This window comes from Mytilus californianus, unplaced genomic scaffold, assembly GCF_021869535.1.
Source record: "Mytilus californianus isolate M0D057914Y unplaced genomic scaffold, xbMytCali1.0.p SCAF_11, whole genome shotgun sequence".
Classification (NCBI taxonomy): domain Eukaryota; kingdom Metazoa; phylum Mollusca; class Bivalvia; order Mytilida; family Mytilidae; genus Mytilus; species Mytilus californianus.
In genome coordinates this window covers 40,726,723-40,749,050 of record NW_026262593.1, presented here as the reverse complement: position 1 = coordinate 40,749,050, position 22,328 = coordinate 40,726,723, and the positions used below count along the sequence as shown (strand labels likewise).

At 31.6% G+C, this 22,328-nt stretch overlaps 1 protein-coding gene across 1 annotated transcript in view; it reads right to left on the bottom strand.

Moving 5' to 3' along the window:
• The window catches only part of LOC127720071 (chordin-like), a 47,138-nt gene extending 25,049 nt beyond the window's left edge, over positions 1–22,089 (bottom strand). The window contains exons 1-3 of the mRNA XM_052226466.1: positions 21,751–22,089; positions 9,686–9,786; positions 972–1,104 (exon numbers count right to left, since the gene is read on the bottom strand). Of these exons, the coding sequence (XP_052082426.1) occupies positions 972–1,104; positions 9,686–9,786; positions 21,751–21,877 (361 nt within the window). The 5' untranslated portion in view covers positions 21,878–22,089. The remainder of the gene's footprint in view (positions 1–971; positions 1,105–9,685; positions 9,787–21,750) is intronic.
• Between the last annotated feature and the right edge of the window lie 239 nt (positions 22,090–22,328).

Here is a 22,328-nt window from a genome sequence, read left to right as displayed (position 1 = left end):
TGTAACAAAATATACCGTTAAAATAATACCATTAAGACTTTTCTATTGTTTTCAGTTCTTTTAGAATTATTAGTATTTGATATAGTCACATTTAAAAATGTCAAAAATGTAGAAATAATTAGTCATAAATATAATTTGATAAAAAATTCTGTATGCCAGAAAATTTCTCACGTTCTTTGTTTGTATAGTGAGTGCCTTTTTTAAAATATCAAAACTGAAGAAGCATAATTAGGGTGTTTGAGTGTGCTTCAGTAAGAAAAACGGTTCTGTATTAGGTTCTATTTTTATCATAATGTATTATTTGTCTGGCAATTATTTACTTTTTTAATTCCATTTCCAATTATAGCCCCACAGCTTACAGAAATGAGAAAAGCTTTGAAGTTAGAAGATTTGAATAAAAAAAGCATGAAACATGTTTATTTATGAAAAAAATAAGCGCCCTTTGTAATTCTGTTTAAATAATAATGCGGAGATACATCCAGACCTGAAATTTAATCATAGCTTGCCGTGAATATGCTTAACTAAAAGCAACAATGAATAAGCTATTAAAACTAGTTTCATAATTGCCTACTTTTAACTCCGGAGTATATAATGTTTCGACAGGTTGCCTACTCTGGTAGGACATTCTGGTACTGGATAAAGTACGGACAACTAAAAGAAGTAAACTCAAGCTTACAATCGGTGCAATTTGGGGAAAAAATTAACTGCTTTATATTTTCTATACACAACAAAATCATCGGAAAACAGTTATTTGTTTCTCCAAATTGCACCGATTGTGAGCTTGAATTTACTTCAATTAATTGCTCTCACTTGACTGAGTACTAGAATGTCTTACCACAGAGTAAGTAGTTATACACTCCGGAGTCAAATGTTGGTAACAAGAAAATAGTCTTTTACTTTACGAAAAAACATGGATATTATATTTAAAACGAAATTATCTCTAATTCAATTTGAACAAACGGAATACTGACCTTGACCTTGACAAGATTTGCAGCATTTGCCGGGTGGCAGTATTGGATTGTGACAGTTAGGTAATGGACATTTATCTTTGATATTGACACATTTCGCTTTTCCATAATGTTGAATTATTCCTTTCCTTGTCACCTGTAATAGAATGTTACAATGTAGCTGAATTTCACAAGTACTTTTGGGTGGATGGATGGATGGATGGCTGTGTAACAGCCAGTGGCAAATTAAATGCATACTCAGGACGAGAACATGATCATGTGATATAAGCCCTGCTTTGTACTAGACTGACACGCTGAGTCGACTTTTTAACGTGCTAGTTCACAAGGTAACAGTTCGCAGGAAGACATGTCACCCTACCCGGACACGTTATTCTGACTCCGAGACTACCAGTCTTTGCTCTTACTCCTAAATGCCCCTAAGCAGGAAAGCAGCAAGTACCAATTTTCAAGTCTTCGGTTTGACCCGCCCGGGGTTCGATTTCATGACATGCCACACTCAAGACGAGCACGTTCCTACGAGACTACCGAGGCGGTTTTAGAGTAATCTGGGTTTGAATGGTGTTTACAGAATAGTGAATATTAATTAAAAATAGAGAAAAGGATAAAAATTTAAATATTAGAGAACAATGATGGGTCCAAAAAAAACCAAAAAGATGATTATAGTGGGCTGCTAAAATATAAAGAAAAGAGAATGATAGACAACAAAGTAAAGAATAGAGAAAAATATCTTAAAACTTTAAAGAATATAGAAATCAAAAACCCCATTAGACCCTAAACAAATTATCGGCTTGCTGTTAACAAATTAAGCAAATTATTGATGCATTAACACGCCCCTTTATTGGCTATCGGTACTGCAAATGCAATGGGTAGCACAGACAAAAATCTGCTGTACACGATGTACTGCAATGCTAATCGGGATGCAGACAAAAATCTGCTGTACACGATAGCAAAAATAATTGTTTTGAATGGCAGTCGGGAACAAAAATCCTATTGTATGATAGCCGATAATAGGGTGTGATTCTTGAAAGTACAACATTTTTTCTCTCCGTCATCTTAAGGAAGCACACTAATTTTTTGATAATTTTGAAACAATAATGAAGTTCATATGCTTATTTTGCAAGTCAATAAAGTTAATACTACATGATAAATGCATTTTAGATTAAGATTTAGTATTGTTACATTCAGTGGCAAATATTTCATGCATGTTCAGGACGAGAAATAATCAAACAATACATCAAGTAAGAAATAAACAAAACCATTTGTATCAGTGATATCAAATGGTAAACTTCCCTGCCTTACAAAAACCTGAAAGCCTTCCGGAAATACCTAATGTTTTTATTAGTAATGTCGTAGTGTACAGTTTATGTACTTCTGAGACCTTTATTTCAGTATTTCGTTCATTTGTTTTTTGCAAAATGCACATGTATACACTGGCATTTGTTTGATGAATTGTCCATAACTTAATAACTGTATACATCTGAGAGAGTACTGTAATTTATTCTTTAAAAAAATGACACACGTTTAAAACACTTATTTTTACTTCTCTTAAAGACCAAATGGATGCCAAAAAAGATTATTCGAATTCAAAATCAACGTAAGTATTTTGGTCGTCTCAATTGTGTACTACGTCAATTTATTGCCATTATATATCAATACTTAGATTATTGTATTCTCAGACGGCTAGTTCAATATAGGTTTTGTTTGTTTGACTGATATATCTTGAGCAAAGTCAAACTGAAGATGTTTTGTTGAATGGTATGTAGTCTGATTGAGAATAAAAGTGGATAGATGAGAGAGAGAGAGAGAGAGAGAGAGAGAGAGAGAGAGAGAGAGAGAGAGAGAGAGAGAGAGAGAGAGAGAGAGAGAGAGGGAGAGAGAGAGAGAGGTTAGAATAAAATATGCTGTATAAAAAAATAGTGCACAAAAATAATGCCGGAGGTTTTTCATTTTCTTCTTCGTTCTTTAACTTTCTTGCTTGAATATAGTCGATAGATATCAAGTAAAATATTCTGCTGATATTCAAGACCGTTCGGATTTATTTTTGCTTAGTTGTCGATTGTCCTTGTTCATGTAAGCTTTCCCTATAATATGTCAAATATTTCCATAAAATCTTGTTATGGCATTGAGATTTCAATAAAAACAAAATCATTAGTTGACTAAAACACGGAACGACGGGGTACTCTAAGCAAGAATCGATGACAAACTATAAATTCTAAATTGGAAAAGGATATTATATCGTCTAAATATGTGTTGTATTATGCGCAAATTAATTCCATATTAGATCCTTAAAGTAAGTCTCCTCTTTTTTTCTTTTTTTTTTCTTTTCTACTATTTTTACTATCTCGTCAACGTTTATCGATTGATTCTTAAATTTATATGAATTTAGCATGCTTAATATGGGGTTATGGTCGGTATAGCAGCAATTAACGCCGTATTTAATGTTTCTGTCCCATAAACTGTTCGTCCTTTGAAGTTCATTTAAAGTAAACAGAACGTTTCGAAATCTATAACAACAGATGATGTAAAAACAATTTATTGTAATGGTTGAAACTGATACTTTTCAAGTAATAAATTAAAATCTAACGACCTAAACGTGCTTAATCAGATGCATAGAACATCCTTATAAACGTTTAATCTACGACTCAGCAACGACAACTTGATTTCAACCGGAGTGTTATAGTCAAATCATAGACTCGCACCAATAAAAGAAAGAATCTATACCACTATTCTCAAAAGGTAATCATTCTTTTATCCATAACCTTTTAACCTGAATCTTACGGGAGTTTTAAATTCTTCGATGTTTATTTATTCATTTTAACACCTCCCGTCTAATTTTCTCTTTTGAATTGCTCTTGAACAATTGTAAGTGTTAAGCCCCGACGATCGATTTAATCCGGTCGTCTTAAAGCGAAGTCATACACATGGCGTTTATGCGGTATCCGTATGAATAATAAGGCACAAACTATTGCTTGCAGGAAATCCGTTTCTTTAGTATACCTATGTACAAATTTAATCCTGCATTATAAATTATTTAAATTGATAACTTTATTTGGACAGACGACAAGCTGTAGGAAACGAATTTTAACCATTTTCTGGTACACGTTGCTTTGAAAATCTCAAGTGGTATAATTAAAAACAATTTTACAATCATGTTTCGCTTTAAAATTGGAATAATTTGTCATTGTAATAAATCACCGAATTATTTTTGTCTGGTATGAGTGTTAGTCTAGAAACTTTTCAAATTACCCTGTATTCAAAAAAAAATTACGAGACAGAAATAACTTGTACGTGCATATATATGAATATTAGTAAGTACGTCTAAACAAGTGACAACTCTACGACAGATCCATTCATTGGATCACCAATGAAGATGATACACGGCTGAAAACACATATTATATTCATAATTACACTAAATATCAGCACAACAATGTTAAATCTGCAAATTTGCTGAAGCAAATTTTTGTTCTTCCCTCGCCGGGATTCGAACTCATGCTATTGGGATATCGAGACAACACCGCCTGAACCGTGTCCAGCGCTCTAGACATGGAAGCATTTAGAAACTTCAAAAGTATACAAAATAAAAGTATTTTGTCAACTTATTATAAATAGCAAAAGTCGCAGAAATACAATCGACACAAAAAAAAGAATGCGGGGTTTACGCCATTTAGAAAGCAACAAAGCGACAAACAATTTATGTCAACAGGTGACCTTAAGGATGTATTCTTCTGACGTTTCAGTCTCGTTGAAATCTCCTTCTGTTATTATTTCAAAAACATGTGATACACGTGGAAAATATCAATGAATTTTAAAAAAAAGTATAATCAAACTTAACTCTGTGAAAAAAATGTGTATTTACAATAAGTACATGTAGTTTTTTTTTTTTTTTAATTTTATAACCAATCAAGTCAGTCTCATTAGCCAAAATGTTGAGAAAATGGGTGAGGGGTACAAGAAATGGTTTTACCAGATACATGCACATCCCATATCAATTTTTCTTTTCAAATTTCTTAGATATGTATTTTTTCAACCATTTATAACAAAGAAGTTGAAATAATATGCTTTTTGTTCTGAAAAAAAGAAAAATCCCAAATTTATAAAATTGACTACATGGTAAATATGACACGAAAAAGCAACAAAATTTTGTAAAACTTTCTTATATTAACACCTACCCATAGTTTTTTTTTATGTTAAATTTATTCAGATTGGTCCACTTCATCTTTAGTGAAAGTATGAAAAAAAAATTAATTGTGAAACTGTGATTTTTTTTCATGATAATAGCCCAAAAATGGGTAAAAATTGATGAAAAATGGGAAAATCATCAAAATTGGGTACTTTCAAATTGCTGTAGCAAAAAAAGAAGTGCACCACCATATGATTTTTTCTTCACCAATTATTTTTTTACAGTCATATAAACCCAAAATTCAGGTTAAGAAAAAGGTTTTATTCTAGAAATTTTTGGCTCCTCAGAAGTGTACATCCTTAAACAATAGACAAATCTAATCAACAGAGATTGATCTAAAAATTGCTCTAAAAATGAAAAAAATATCAATTGTATGCGTCAGAAGCGCTTTTCTGGATTTACCTTCATCAGGAACGGTCTCAAAGTCAAATATTTGAAAGCCAAATATGTATAAGTAACAAAAAACGTGAAGAACTATATGATTAAAAGACAACCTAACAATAATAGCCAAATCCCTCTAAGCTCAACTTTGCCTGATGGAGTTTGAACCTTAGTTTCTTAATGATTTCTAAATTTATAAATGGACAATTTAAGAAAGGATATGTAACAAATCATGAATGATTTTATATGAATGAGTTTGGGTTTTTTTTCGTACAAGGGACAGGAAAGATAAATCAATGCGGTTTTCTGGATTAGATATCACTAAGAACCATGAAAATCATGTTTTTATAGGTTTGGACGGCAACCGACGTATAAAAACATATTGATCCATATACATTTGCCTTGACTTATACCCAAAACACATGAAAAAGTTACTTAGAGAAGTAATAACATCAATTTTCATAAAACTTATAAAAAAAATTATCATCTGAGAATAAATTTTATAAATCTATAATTTAAAAATTTGGATGGAGAGTTGTCTCATGGGCACTCATGCAACATCTTTTTATTTATAATGACCAGTAAAATGTGTCAAGAGGTATAATTGATGAAATGCTTGGTCTGTAATGGACCAAAATCAAAACTGTGTGATACTATATTAGTTTAAGTTATTGAACTTTTTTTTTATAAGTATTGTAGAACTTTTGGGGTTTTTTTAGTACCCGAGTTTATAGTCAGTTTTTTTTTATCAATTTTAAGCTTCCTGTATAGTATTTTGACTGGTTTTAATCTTTTCATCTTTTTTATTTTGGTCATTGTTTTTTTTTTTTTTTTTTGCTCTTCTTTGACCTAAGATTTTGATGCATGAGATTATTCATTGCAAGTGGTAAATTAGTGATGACTGAGCGGATTTTAGACTTGGAGACTAACTACTCGTCTACAAAAAGTGTTACGGGAGGGGTTGTGCTAGATGACATAATCTTTCAATCAGTTTAATTGAGATCTGGAGCTGGCATGTCAGTAACTGCTAGTAGTCCTTTGTTAATTTATGTATCATTGTCATTTTGCTTAGTTTCTTCTGTTACCTATTCTAACATCAGACTCTGACTTCTTTTAAACTGAGTTTTACTTTGCGTATTGCTATGTATTTGTTTATTCTACATTGGCTAGAGGTATAGGGGGAGGGTTGAGATCTCACAAAACATGTTTAACCCCGCCGCATTTTTCCGATGGTCCAAAGTCAGGACCCTCTGGCCTTTGTTAGTCTTGTATGTTTTTTTTTTTATTGTGGTTCCTTTATATGTTTCGGAGTTTAGTGTGACATCCATTTTTCGCTGAACTAGTACACATTTTTGTTTAGGGGCCAGCTGAAGCCCGCCTCCAGGTGCGGGATTCTCTCGCTGTGTTGAAGACCCATTGGTGGCATTGGGCAGTTTTCTGCTCTTTGGTCGGGTTGTTGTCTCTTTGACACATTCTCCGTTTCCATTCTCAATTTTATCGACTACGAGTCGTCAAAAACGAAGAACTTTTCTGCATTAATTAAACTTTTTTTAATAACGAGTCAAAAGATTCTGTCCAAAATAGTGGGGGAAAACGAGAAAAATAGCCCCCAAAATATGGAAGAAAATTCTCAAAAGGTACATGTTTCTATACTTTTTTTGCAAATCAGATCTTTAAGTAGGCTTAGGAGAATGATCTTTTGAGTTATAATTGAACATGACTTTCGTCTATTTGTTAGTTATCTCCGATATTTTAAAGTTTAATCTATTTTATCTATCAACAATGCAATGCATTAATGCATACCCAAGACTATTTTTTGGGTAATTTGTATAAGAAGGAACGTAACATTCAAAGACTATTTTCAGGTAATTGGTATAAGAAAGGACGGAACATGTCATAGCAAAAAGTGTGTTGGTAAGTAAGCAAATCAATAAAACACAGACTAAACAAATTAGCACGAAGAATAAAATTGTTGATTACAAACCAGCAGGCGATAAGTTAACGCGCGTGCCATGCTATCGGATGAGAGATGTGTATTGCCCTCGTTAGCAAGAATATTGACAGGTTTTATCATTATGACAAGTATAATTAGCTGTAAACAGCAGATATGATTTCATTTTGTAATGGTTACTCCCAATGAAAACACGGATCTACAAAGATGAATTTGAATTCCTTACGAGAAAAAATGGTAAAGCCATTCTATTTGAAATGAATACCTCTACATATGTAATGACTTTCATTGAAACAGGTGTCGGAATACTTTTTGATTGTGTGAGTGGGCGAATTGGCGATAAAATTCTTCTAGAAAATGTGTATTATGAAAAAATGTAATGTTGATGTTTTTACACCCAAAAACCCTAGCTACAGATACTTTTCATAGGGACAGCTGCCATTCCGACATATTTTACTAGCTATTTAACTTCAGAAAAATATTATTCAAAAAAGTTTACAAGAGCAAGTATTTTACTTGCATTGATTTTTCATTTAACATAAGTAATGTCAAAATAATAATGAAGGTTTTGATAAATATCTAAAGTCTAACGGAGTTCAATTCCACCGGAGATATTGGACAATAAGTTATACACGATCAAAACGAAATATCTTTATGTGAATCGATCTTTGTACTAGAACAGAATTTAACATCCGACTCGGAGACCACTGTTTTTTTTTTCTTAGACTCTTAACTTTCTTGTTTTAGTAGATACACTGCAAATCAGAATATTTTGTTTGACTCGAATGGACTGGTTGTGTTTTTTTTTCTTTGACCAAACCACACATATCAATTAGAATTTGTCTGTAAAATTTGTGTCATAGTGATCCAGTCTTTCTATGGACCTTTTCAAAATAAATTATATATGTTTTCACTGACAAAATATCGTTATTATTTTACTTTCAGTCAATGAAATAAAGATCTTGCATCATAGTTTGTTTTTATCATGCATGAAATATATAGACTTGGTGCCTTATTTTAACCTTCTATGTACATTACCGAAATATAATTTCTCTATGGTTTGAAGTTATTAAATGTAGACAAGCATGAAAATTTAGATCGAGTTTACACAAAATACCTCTAATTGTTCTATTCATATCTTCTTTTTCTTTTCTTTTTTTTTTGTATGTGTGTTTTGTTTCATATAGTCGTGTCGTATGAATAGATGTCGTTTTGTTCAGCTTTTCAATTTATTTTACGTAAGAAAAATGCATACAAGTAGAAGTCGTTTTCGATTTCTTATTTTTTTTTAAATAAAATGAGAGTTATGTAAGAGAATCGTGACATAATCTTTACTTCAGGAATTCATAAAGTCGTGTAGTCGCAGTATTTTTGCAAATTGTTTTTAGAAATTGACATGGTTACCAACTGCGCTGTTACTACTCCTCTCTTACATATTAAATAATTATCACAATTCGCCTTGAAAATGGAAAATTGCAAAAAAGTACCTGTTTTATGCAATCGATGAGATGTGATAAAAATTAAGTTTTGTTTAAATTAATTCTTTTCTACAATCCACGAAAGTTCCAATTCTAATTTAAAACGATTGAATGTAGCTTGCTAAATGTCCAGTAGCAAATATTTCACGACATCGCAGGTTTGGAAGATCAGTAATTTATAACACTTTTTCACTGTGAAAACTTCAATAGATCTCTGATGTAGATGGTTCTAACACATTAAATAAAACCTCATAATTTCTGTGAAAAGTCCGTGCACGTATAGTGATTAGGCTAGGGTAAATCCCGGGAGAGCCCAAGTCAACCCGCCTCCTCCTCCCCCTTTATGGACGATTCTTATTTCTCATTTTTAAGGCAAGATTTCCGGTGAGACTCTCCGGTCCTCCTCTTTATTATAAATCCCGGATCTTCGACTGTGTGGTATAACACTTTTTTTTAGGAGAATAACAAAATATATCTTTTAGCAATTTAAGTTAATTTCAAAAGCAATGACATATGTATAAGTAGTAATATTTAGACATATGTATAAGTAGTAATATTTAGACATATGTTTAAGTAGTAATATTTAGACATATGTATAAGTAGTAATATTTAGACATATGTATAAGTAGTAATATTTAGACATATGGACATATATATAAGTAGTCATATTTAGACATATTTATAAGTAGTAATATTTAGACATATGTATAAGTAGTAATATTTACCGGAATACACTGGCAAAGAATACAAACAAGTCTTCCGTTTGGTTCCAATGCAGGTGAAAATTTCTCCATAAGCTTGTAATGATGTTTCCCCAGCCAACATCCTGAAATAAATTCAGATCATGGTCCTTCTTATTTTAATTATAAACCTTTTTTATCATATATGTTAACATAATTGATACTTGTGACAAAAACAAATGATAAAAAAGCAACGAAAAATAAACTGAACTAAGAGTCCCCTGTCCTCAGCTCCAAAGACTGTTTTATAAAGAACCCGTTTTTTTCACTTGCTTTAGATTTGAAGGATTCAGCAGGACGACTAGTTTTCCAGTATCGGAAAGATTTGGAAATATAGGATTACCTATAGCAATGTCATTAAATATGTTTACTATTATTTTTTTGTTGTTGTTATTTTGACAGTATTAGAAAAAGTAGTTTTCATCTTCTGTGGTTTACAGATCAGAAACGTTTATTGATTTCGAGGTAAATTCAGATATCTGCCCTTTTCTATAAGTAAAATAAGTTATGGTCACCAATATTTGTCACAAGTTTTTTTAATAAACGTCTAACAAAGATGTGCTCGTACCCGCTAGTCCGTCATGAAATATGGTTTTATATCTAACAAAGATGAACAGGATTTGACTAATAGTAACATTCCCTTTTTTGTATGCATATGAAAACAAGTATTTATAATATATTATATAATATTATCAAAATGTCTTGTTTACATTTTATAAGTAATATTCATTGTTGATATACATATTTTAAAAAAATACATATAAACACAAGGAGATAAGATATGATTGTCAATGAGACAGCTATCCTCCAGAGACAAAAGGACGATTATTTAAACACTGTACGACCTTCAACAATAAGCAAACTACGTTCAGATTATATGTGGCTATATGATGTTCAGTTAAGACCCTAAATAATATATGATGGTCAACGAGACATCTATCCACCAAAATACAAAAGGACGAGGGTTAAACAATATAGGACACTGCACGGCCTTCAACAATGCGCGAAATACGTAAAGAATATCTGTGGCTATAAGATGCTCAACGGTCAAGAGCCTAGATAACCATGCTTGTCAATGAGACACCTATCCACCACAGACAAAAGGACGAAGATGTAAGCAACTTCAGGACACTGTACGGCTTTCAACAATAAGCAAAATACATTCAAATTATCTGTGGCTATTTGATGTTCAGTTAACACCCTAGATAGTTAGTAAAGGAAATATAATATAAAGTTAAATTTTAACCGTATGAACATGCTTCATACTTGATTATCAAGTGTACGGATGGAATTACTTTAATACAAAAGAATTTCACGTCTTCATCCGAGTCCAGAACAAAATAAAGTTTAATTTTCTAGTATTTGATATGGTGTCTTTCGTGATGCGAGACCTTTGAACAAAGATGTCAACATTTTAAACACATCTTATTACATTTCTTCAGTTGTTATTTTGTTAAATATTTTATCTTTTCTTTGTTTCCTTTTAAAGTGATTCGTATTCAACACGATAAATAGCTATTATTTTTCTGTTAAACTTTGTATTTTAATGAACTAAAATATCTATTTCTATAAAGTATTTCACCTCAAACATGCGTACAATTTTTATATTCTTCAAGTTATTTCACTATAATTTTATTTTATTTAATTTGTACTTTTATAGAGGGTAATCACCATAAAAAGAGTTTTAGAGGCAATCATTTTACATAAAGAATAAAAATAATATTCCATCGTTCCCTTTGGTTGTGTGATGATGTTCTCGCCTGTAAGAGTTGTGAGAAATCAACAAGACTACCACTTTCGGTACCAATTTTACTGTATTGGATGACAATTAATGTCTCTTTAGTGAGGCTCCAGACTAAATGATTTGAAAATCAAAAACCTAATGTAAACGTTTAAGAGCTGATAAATCTAAAAGGGACCCGTCAAAGCTATGCCTGAGGGAGATACATTCCCTAATTCTAAATGATTTTCAAAATTTTATACAACCTGTAACAGTAAGAGATTTGATATTCTCCACTATTGTTTTGCCTAGTTTTAGAGAGTATGGTCACTAATTGAGATCAAAATTTATCAAATTTCGGTGGTTACAATACATTATTAAATCTTTGTTCAATACTTTTTTTTTTGAGAGAGAGAGAGAAAAAACCATTCCGCCCTCCTATTCTGCTACTCGCATCTAAATGCTTTTTTTCTAGAAAAAAGTTAAATTTCACTCTCTCTATTAGACTTCTTCTTGTCTCTTTTGAAATATAGGCTTAGGTAATGTAGTTGGTGAAAACAAAAAGGTTTGGCAACAGTCTGTCATAAAGAAATATGAACAAATACAGGACTATATAATTTGACATCAACTAACCGTCAATATAAGATTGGCGCGAGATTTTTTACAAGGGCACGGAATTGACGATACAAACTTATTTTGAAGGTTTGTTGATGTCAAATAATTCATGTAATATCAGTATTCTTTAATTTTAAGTGATGTATTGAAAAATGCGAATGAAGTGTTTACTATCTTTAATTACAGAAAATCATCTCATTGGTCTCAGAATAGTGATTAAGTTATGTTTTCTATTGCATTATTAATTAAATTGAGGAATACGGTTTACTTTTTTGCTATTCATACTTTGCAGATCCGTTTTCTCGTGAAATATCTCATTTCTTCTTATGAGATTTCTTTATGAAATTTCTTCGCCAATTTAGCTGTCATTTTTTGCCCGATTTAGTGTCAATATATCCTGCTGACGTCGAGAAAACTAATATCCCTGTCAACCTTTGTCAACTGGCAGTTGCTTTTTCAAATATTCTGAATTATCTAAACTTTAATAAGAAAATGAAAACAAGTAATTCAAGACGTTTAAAAAATTAGCGGCAACTATTGCAGGTATATTGATATCACTAAAAGATTTGAATTGACTTTAAAAATAACGGTCAGTGTCTTTGCGCAGTTTCTGTCAACAACGACAATACCCCCTTAATGATCTTTTGTACTGACTCGTGAGCATGTACACTATATCCATTTTTTTTCTATAGTGGAACAAAACATTTATTTTATTTAGTTTGTACTGTAAAACTTAAAATCTATGTCATCTGCAATGACAGAATAAGACGGCTCACTTTGGTTATACAAATTAAGTATTTTCCTCAAACATAAATTCTTTTTGACAAGTCCTAAGTTCAAACTTTTTTGTCAACATGTCACCTGAAATCGGACAAACCCCAAAAAGATATCCACAAAAGCAGACTAAATAGATTGACAGATTATAAAAAAAATAAACAACAAAACAAAAAAGACTGCTCGTTAATAGGAATCGATCGATTTAAAACAAATGAAAAATAACCTTGCTTTAATCAATTCAAAATTCTGTTTTTAATTTGAAAATACAACACAAAACACCTACACAAACGAAGGACTGCACTATATCACATACAGACTGATAGTTTTACTTGATATAAAACCTGTCAAAGCAAGCTAACATGCTATTCAGTGGATATAAACTGGAATTTTATGTTAAGAGCTGACACTTATTCTGAATGAAACATGCTGGTTTTGTCCTCAGGTGTGGATGTTAGCCTGTTTGTAACCACACCTTTGGTTCCTTGGAGACATTCTTAGTTTGAAAACACAATTTATGAATGGAAATGTATAATTCTATAACATGCTAGGAGGAAATTGTGATATTTTATGAAGAAATAAATCATGCCATTGTCATTATATCCATTTATAGTCTGCTTTAATGCCATTAGGTATATTCAACTAGCAAATACTGCAATGCAAAATGACTTGTTCTTTTTGTTAAATCATATAATGATCAGCCGTACTTTTATTATGCAAGTCAGTTTATGACAATTTATATTGTTTTGCATTTCATAATTCGGCATTGCATAAATCCCGCTCCTTCTAAACATGACCTTTGAACTATTATACAACGAATCCATGTTGTAGATGTTCATGTAGAAATCTTTTCAAGTATTTTTTTGTTTGTTTGTCTTACAGATATTTAGCTTGCGATTAACTTAGACCTGTTCATCGACAATTCAATGTATAATATTTAGCAAAGATGAAAACAACAGCTGGAAATAGGTTGAACAGATCTGAATTGACTGCAATGAAGTGTCTTAACATTCCTGAATTTACCAAAACTAAAATGTCTGAAAATTAACGGACGGATTGAATATGACTTTAAAGTTATTGTTCAGTCTTAAAAGATTGTTTGGGATTAAAATTAACATTTCAGTTCAAACAATATTAGTGTGTTAGCTCCCGACTTGAACCTAATACTACATGTACATGTACCACTATCTAGAATTGCCATTGCAAGTAATAGCCGATGTCACCCCGGTCCCCCAATTGCTACTCAACAGCAGCCAGTCATTTTGAAATTTTCAAACATTGAATGCACAAATATGCATTACAACACTTATGTCTGTAAATGTTTACTAAAGTTTGAAACATTTAAGAATTTTTTCACAATTTTGCTGTTTCCATGGTTACTAAAGCAACTAATCTTCCGAAAATATCACCTTTTGGCCGTAATGTAAGTTGGTGTACAGGGCACTGGTTCTTTTATTAGTATCCACATAAGCACATTTACATTTCTAGATAGATGTCATCCCATATCATGTAGCTGAGTTGGGGTGTAAACATACATATAAGTTCAGATAGAATGGGAAGTTGAACATTATAATTTGGAACACTTTTTGAGACCAGAAAAAAAAATTAAGTAGGTAGTCCGTACATGGGCATATAATATAACGTTATAAAAATTTTACAGGTTCAGTAGGAGAAAATTTCTCCTTTTAAAAACCAGAAAATATCTGATATGAAACTCGAAATAATGCGCATCTGGTAATTGTTGGAATGATATACGTAACCTCGTTTTGGTAAATGTTCCTTACACCACATGATCACAGAAATATTCCTTCTCTGCAATCTTTAAAACTTGGACCGTAGATCAATTTATTGCATGCAATAATATATACACATCTTCCATTGGTGTATGTCCTAATGAGACTATTCAATGTCCATTGATTGGTTTATCGATTGATTGATTGATTGATTGATTGATTGATTGATTGATTGATTGACTGTTGGTGTTTTACGCCACTTTCTGATTTCAGCACTTTTTTCTATATCGTGGCGGTCAATGTTTATTGGTGGAGAAAGCCGGATGCCCTGAGAGAGCCACCGACCTTCGGCTGGAAATATATAATGTCGACAAAGTACACTTACAAAAAGACCGCATCAAAAAATTACTGAAAAAAATGTGTCAGTTCTAGATTAAGTTAAAAGACAAATGCGCAATACATATCTCCGAATTAATATGTTTCCCGACATTACAACAATCGGTGATTCAAATAAACGGGGAATGAAATGTATAAGATTAGGGTACTATATTCTGTATATTCTGTAATCGAAATACTGAACAACAGTATATAATATATCTCGTTAAGACATGAAAATGTTGACACTTTATGAATAGTATAAACAAAAATTTAGTATTTTATAACTAATAAAATATGTTACGTCAATTACTTGTGTTAGTATATATTAACATAAATATGCTTTAAACAGCGCAGTCAGTGCACCCGTATATCAATGGTAAATATTTCAAACGATAGCTTAAAAAAATATATTTCAATAGTCACAGGTGCACTACACTACTGAATCGTAATCGAGTTGCATCATTCGAAATTAGATTAAAAAATAACAAACAAAATCAGACAGAGCATACTATTATTTACATTTTCAACGGAAAATTATGCGTCAATTCTAAATCTATGGTGTAAAACTTCAAATTCAAAAAGATTTTTCATTTCGATTTAAAATGTTTCTTTTGAAAATGCTCGAAATAAAATTCCTAAGTTTCACGTACAATACATGTACTTGATGATGGAGGGATTAAGGCGTTTGTTGGTCATTCAGAAAGCTAGACAAACGGTCAAAGAGGTGGTTTACGTCTTTCAATCCAGACAAAACATAAATAACGATTTTTTTACTGGTTGACCAGATATGAAATTTGTCTTACATTACAACTAAAGGTATGAAAAGGGCAATTAGTTGGCCCCTATAATTGCAAATGTAGTAAATTTATGACAGACTTTCAAAATTATGTTCATTTAATGGATTAATGAACAGGGTAATATAATCTGGACACATTGGTGCAAAAAGGTCATTTATGATGTCACTTTTGCGAAACTGACATATTTGACTAAAAATGGCAAAATAAATATGAGCGACACCCTAAACCAAAACGATATTTTACAAACATAAATATCTTTGAAAAGCTTACTATTCGGCAGATTTTTAATACTTTTTTATTTCAAAATTCCAGGGGCTAAATAAGTGTCGTTACTATTACAAAAAGCTACAAACATCGGGAGTATGGCTTGATCTGATTCTTGGAGGAAAAGTACTTTTTACAACTTGATGTTTAGTGTTCCAAGGCATATAAGTATATTAAGAAAATTACATCATCAAATATATACGAAAACTTAGATATCAAAAACAAAAATTATAGGTAAAATTTTGAATATGCACGACAGAAATTTTGGTCTACTAGAATTGTCAAGTTTTTATAATAACTGAAAGAATGTAAAATTCAGTTTGATGGGAATCTTGTGTTAGAAGACAGAAGAATAAAAAAAAGAAATGTTTTGTTATATTCATTCAATAAATACCAGCTTCAGGTTATTTTTGTAATCTTACTTCATCTGTTATACAAATAACAACAACGTATTCTTAGTGAAAAGGTGGTGACTTTATTGTTTGTTTGTCACTTTGAAACCAACATCTGTGAGACTGTAAAATTATGTATAGTTGTCTTTTCGAAAAGCAGATTCTAGTTCTAATTTAAAAGCCAATTAAGGTAGACCAAGTAATGGGGTATAATACAAAAAAAAGACAGAATTTCTCACACTTTGCAAAAAAGTAGTTTATATTGTGCTTTTTCAAAAATATCGATCACTGAGCTTGGTTTTAAGCTACAGATTTTGGAAAAATTAACACTTTTTGTAAAATTTAAACAATGCTATAAAAATAAATCTAATTGACAAAATTTTTTCCTTGCTGTTATAGAAAATAGAAATTTAGATTAAACAACTGAGTTATCTCCTCTTATGTGATAAAGTTTTTTTCTAAATTGAAATAAATAAAACAAATAATCTGTATTTGCAAAAACAGACGTTGTAATAAGATAAAATCCAATTTTCTTAATCTAAATGAAGTCTAACTGATGAATTGTGTTCCTGTCTAAAAAATTTCCTTTTTTTTATTAAACATCCAGACCGGTCGATTTCTGCTATTGTACGATTCAAGATGGCGAAAGACTCGCATGTTATCTTAAAAAGGATAAACATTTACAAACTGTCAACAAAGAAGACTTATTACCGTGCAGATAAGTATGGTTTTGAACAAAGGATAAAGACCCATATCGCAGGGTAAATCATTAAAGTAAAAGGGTAAACTAAAAGGTGAAATTTCAAAAGAGACAACCATTGTACATATCTGTTATCGATGCAAGGAGATTTTAGTCAGAATCAGTAATCAAATATACGCAAAGTCAACGTCAATCAACTGAAACAGGTCCCTGGCTAAGAACTGGCTTCGTCCTTTGGTCTCTGGTTGATAGTGTTGTCTCATTGGTAATCATAAATACCTCATCTTCCTATTTTAGTATTATATACTGCCGTAAGTGTATTCTTTAACAGACTTCTATTTAACCTATCTTTGCAAGATATATGCATATATTTAAGTAAGCAAACGATGTCAAATTGGTTCTAAAGGGTAGCTGATATTGAAGATGGGGTTATGCTAATAGCTTGTTTAATAGAGGTGTGGTTTTATTTTATATTTTAGTGCAGTTTTAGGTCAATGAAGAGGTTAAGCTGATTTATCCTATAATTAATCATATAATTGATTACAAAATGATTGTCTGGAGACAGCTAACTTTAAACAAATCAAATATTTAAGCCTCGTCAGACGGCCATTCATCATCCTGAAAATGCTTGGAATATTTGTCACTGGAAGCTAAGCAAACAGCAATTAATCAATAGATCATTTAGATGGTCATTTGCATTTCGAGGAGTATATAAAAACAAATAAAAGGAAGAACTTTCAAATGAAAAGGGTGAATCCATTCCTATTACTACTTTTATACAATTTGTAATTTAGTTTAAACATATTTTATTTGCTACATCTAAACAAAATGGATGCGACATACTTATGGAGTCTTCTCCATATACAATTTGTAATACTATATACTGCTTTTTAGTTTTAGCGTAAGATGCATGGAAAGATTAAGAAAATAAATCTTAAAATACTGGCAAAACGCTCACAAGTCCGCTTGTAAATTAAAAAAATCATAAAACGGGCGCGGATTCAAAGTGGGGCTCACTTGTCACCCTCTCACCCATAAAAGAGGGGGAAATGTAATAAATGAAAAATTACAGCAGATTTTGTGTCAAAATAAATTCTTTAGTGCCTTATTCTCAGGTACGCCCAATCCCCCCTCTCACATCAAATCCTGGATTAGCGCCTGTAAAATGCTCTTAAAATTGCACCGCAAATACTTCGTGATAACCTTCTAGCGAAAGTATTTCTTACTGTAACTAATTATTCTGTAGAAATGAGGTTTATTCAAGGCCAAGTCTTTATGGGATTAATCTATAGTAAACAATTATTCGTTGTAGGTCAGAAGTTTTTCATAATTAAAGTAAGAACAAAGAGAAAATGTTCATGTAAAAATGTTTTTCCTGTTATCAGATGTACGCTTTTTATAAAACTTCCTTTGCATATTACGATCAAAATAAGAACACATGGCCAATTCCACAGCAATTTATGTCAAATCATACATCTTTAAATACATACTGGATTGATTGATTGCTCGTGTTTAACGCCTCTTTCAACTCTTTTGACTATTTCGTGGTGGTCAGTTTTTATTGGTTGATGAAGCTGGAGTGCCAAGAGAGAAACACCGACCTTCAGCAGGAAAACAGGCAATCTTAGTCATTTAATATTGGAATCGAACGCACCTGCCACGTGCAGGGTTTGAACTGACAACCTGAGGGTTGACAGGATAGTGAGACCATATTTAAACTTCTTAGTCCACTCGGCCACAGAAGACCCCAAATACATACTGGACAAAAAATTGAGTATCATTTCATTCAAAATAATGTTATGTTATTTTCATAATGTTTAATATGGAGGATCGGTCAACATTTGAATTTTCGTTGCAACACTTCGTTGGAGGGTTATTTATTATGTATCATTCAAATAATTTCAGTAATTGTGTCATTTTCAAACCTTTCCATTTTTTATGTAAATGAAACAGTAGACACCTACAGGTCAATGTTCAGGTATGGAACGCCAAAACTGTCTTATTATGTTCATTTTCATTATATGATGTGCATTTGCCATAATATGATGTGATTTTACCTTTACATGATAAAGGTGTTTGCACATCATAAAATGAAAATGGACATAATAAGACAGTTTTGGCGTTCCATACCCAGACTTGATCAGCCAGTTATGTATATCAAATGTCAACATGTCAAACTTCGAATCGTTCCGATTCTATACAAGTTGTTAATGAAAAAAACTGTTGTCAACACTAAACTTCTTGTAGAGACAAAAAAATCATCAGAGAATCATTGGGGGTATTTCTGACTTGCAACAGGCACGTGTGAAGGGGTTTATTATTTAAATTTTACTACCACCACAACGCTTCCGCCCGGTAAAAAAAACGCAAAACAAGAGATGTGAAGTTTTATTGGTGAGGAAACCTTTTTTCATCTTTCGAAATTTCACTTATGTATGAAGTGCAGTGAGCAAAATTTACAATCATTCCCGTTTTCAACTGCTCGATTTGATTGAAGTGACGAAATCAATCGAGTATCATTTCCGAACAAAATCGATCCCATAAGCTTTTTATTTGAAAAAACACTGATCATCAATAACAAAAAGAAAAGGGCTCCGTTTATTCTTTTTTCTGGAGTATGTAATAAATTAAACCAAACCTCTGTGGGTGATCAAAATGATGAAATTATTTCTTTCAGATTTTGACTTCAGGTTAAACTTCCTTTAAGTTTTTGTTCCATATTTATTTATTACCAGGTAAATAAAAGAAATGTATTACCTGTTTCTCATCGAAACAAAAGGGTTATACCTATATTAGGGGACGATCATTTGATTTTCTGGAGGGGGTGAAGGTGCCAGGAGGCTTTTAAAAATGAATATCCTAGCCTGATAAGAGTTGAAAAAAACTAACCTCGCATAAGACAGAATGAAAGTGCATAATCTGCAACACAAAATGCAAGAAATAGTTGTTTACAAAAGTGAAAATAATTGTTTGTGGTGCGAAGCCGTAAAAAAATAAGCATGCGTAGCAACAGATGAAAATGAATAGTCAATCCGAAACCGGATCCAGGGTGTGTTCCGGGGGTTGGGGCCCTCTTTTTACGATTTTTTTTTTTTGGGGGGGGGGACGTTTTATGGTGTTCCGTGGGTTCAAACCACCTTTTTTAAATGGATGGATCCGCGCGTGCGTGACCTAACTCTCTTGTCATATTTATCTTGTTTATTCTGTAACAATCTAGATAATCTTTAACAGAAAGATTAAAAATAGATATGGGTAAACTATAAACATCAACGAGACAGTTAAAACATAATTAAACTGTAAACAAATGATTTAGTTATCAAAATTTTAGTACAATGGAGGAAATGTATTTCATAGAAATATGAATTAAAGGATAAAAATACGGGGTAATCGTCATGATTAGTCTAGACAACAACCTAACGATACAATAAAACAAAACACATCTAGATGTCTATCTTAATCAGACTGGCAAATGGGGGGATGTTTAATGTCAAATTTATATTTTAATTCCCAAATGTGCTAAGTGAAGAACCATTTGATATTTATATTTTTTTGGAGGGGTTGGGGTTGGGGGAGGGCGACAGAAAGATTTTGTAAATAACTATTCTGGCCTGGTAAGAGCCGAAAAAAATAACTTGCCCAAAACAGGATAAAAATCAATATATTATGTCCAAAAAAGGACAGGAAATAAAATTTCACAAACGTGAAAATCAATTTTCGCAAAAAAAGTCAAGCGAGACTCTTATAAGGGGGAAACACTTCCGAATATCAAATGATCGTCCCCTAACTTACGGGTCTGTGGAAATAAGCCTAACAATTCTATAAATATATATATGCATGTCATAAGATTTCGGACACGCCAAGAAAAATGAAACTGAAATTATAAAATTATAAATCGTCAGATTTATGGTTCATAATTTGATATGAAATGAAATTTCATTCTGGAAAAAAATCTACTTAATATTAAAAGAAATGAAAGTTGAGCAGTATTAACATTTACTAGGCCTAAACCAAAGTTACCCAATGAAGGGGAAGTCTGTGCAAACATTTTAATTTACTTGAGAACATTCTGTTAATGCAGTAATAATGTTGAGAACATATTTAAATTGTCAATCAATATATTAAATGATTATATCAACTAAACGAAATTGTGAATCTTTTGATATATGATTATGGGTTGTAAGTGCATTTTTTGCAATCAAATAATTAAGAATCGCATTTGTTCGACACAAAAAGTATTTTAATGGCTTAAAATTTATATCAAAACTAATAGAAAAAAAGCGGAAATGATATAGACTACATATTTTTTTAGATAATTTTAATATTTAGGAAAAATCTTACATAAAATGCATTATCGCTACTGAATTAGTTAAGAAAACTGTAGAAATTTTCTATGTGCAATTTTAAGAAAAATGAAATTTCAGTGTCCCAATGTCTTCGACAGGAATGGTATCTATAGTCGTCCCATGTATACAAGAAATACAATAATACGACAAGAAATATATTCTAATTGAAACTTACATATGGAACCGATCAAGATTATTAAAACTGATCTTACAGGTTAATAACCCCGATTTTTTTCTTCGATAGGTTAAAAATTCTTCTGAACTGGATGTAAAAACAACAGATACAGATAGAAAAACGTACATTTTTTTCTTTAAAAAATGAAATACTTCTTACCTGGTTGATAATTCTCTCGCTCCTTGATTTCAGGTTCTGGACGTAATGCCGAAAATCTTATTTCGGCTGTTACGACCAGGTGTGCAAACCCAGCAAGTAATAAAATCTCTCTAAATAAATCAAACATGTGTTCAAAACTACTTCAATTTTATAATAAATAGAGAAAATATCCAATTTCTTTTGAAATCTACACGAACTTATTCACCACTTGACGATTTTTATTCATCAAATCGATTTTTTTTCTTTGTAATTTTACGTGACAAACAAGAATATTTCTTATTTCTTGTAACTAATTTTTATTTCTATTTAGTTTTACACAAATTGAATGTTTTTTAAGTTTTGATGAAGCGCCCTATCATATATATTTATCTGAGTTTGCATTGATAACCATGATACACACGTTGATTGGCTAAGAATGAAAAGGTCGCAAGTTTGAATGAATGGAACACGCAAAATGGGAGGATTTTTATATTAAACATTGCATGGAGAAGTGTTACTTCCAAACACCTACAGTTAAGTTTTTCGGTAAACACTCTCGCGTAGTGACTAAACCCTACGTCCATACAATTCTTCTCTAG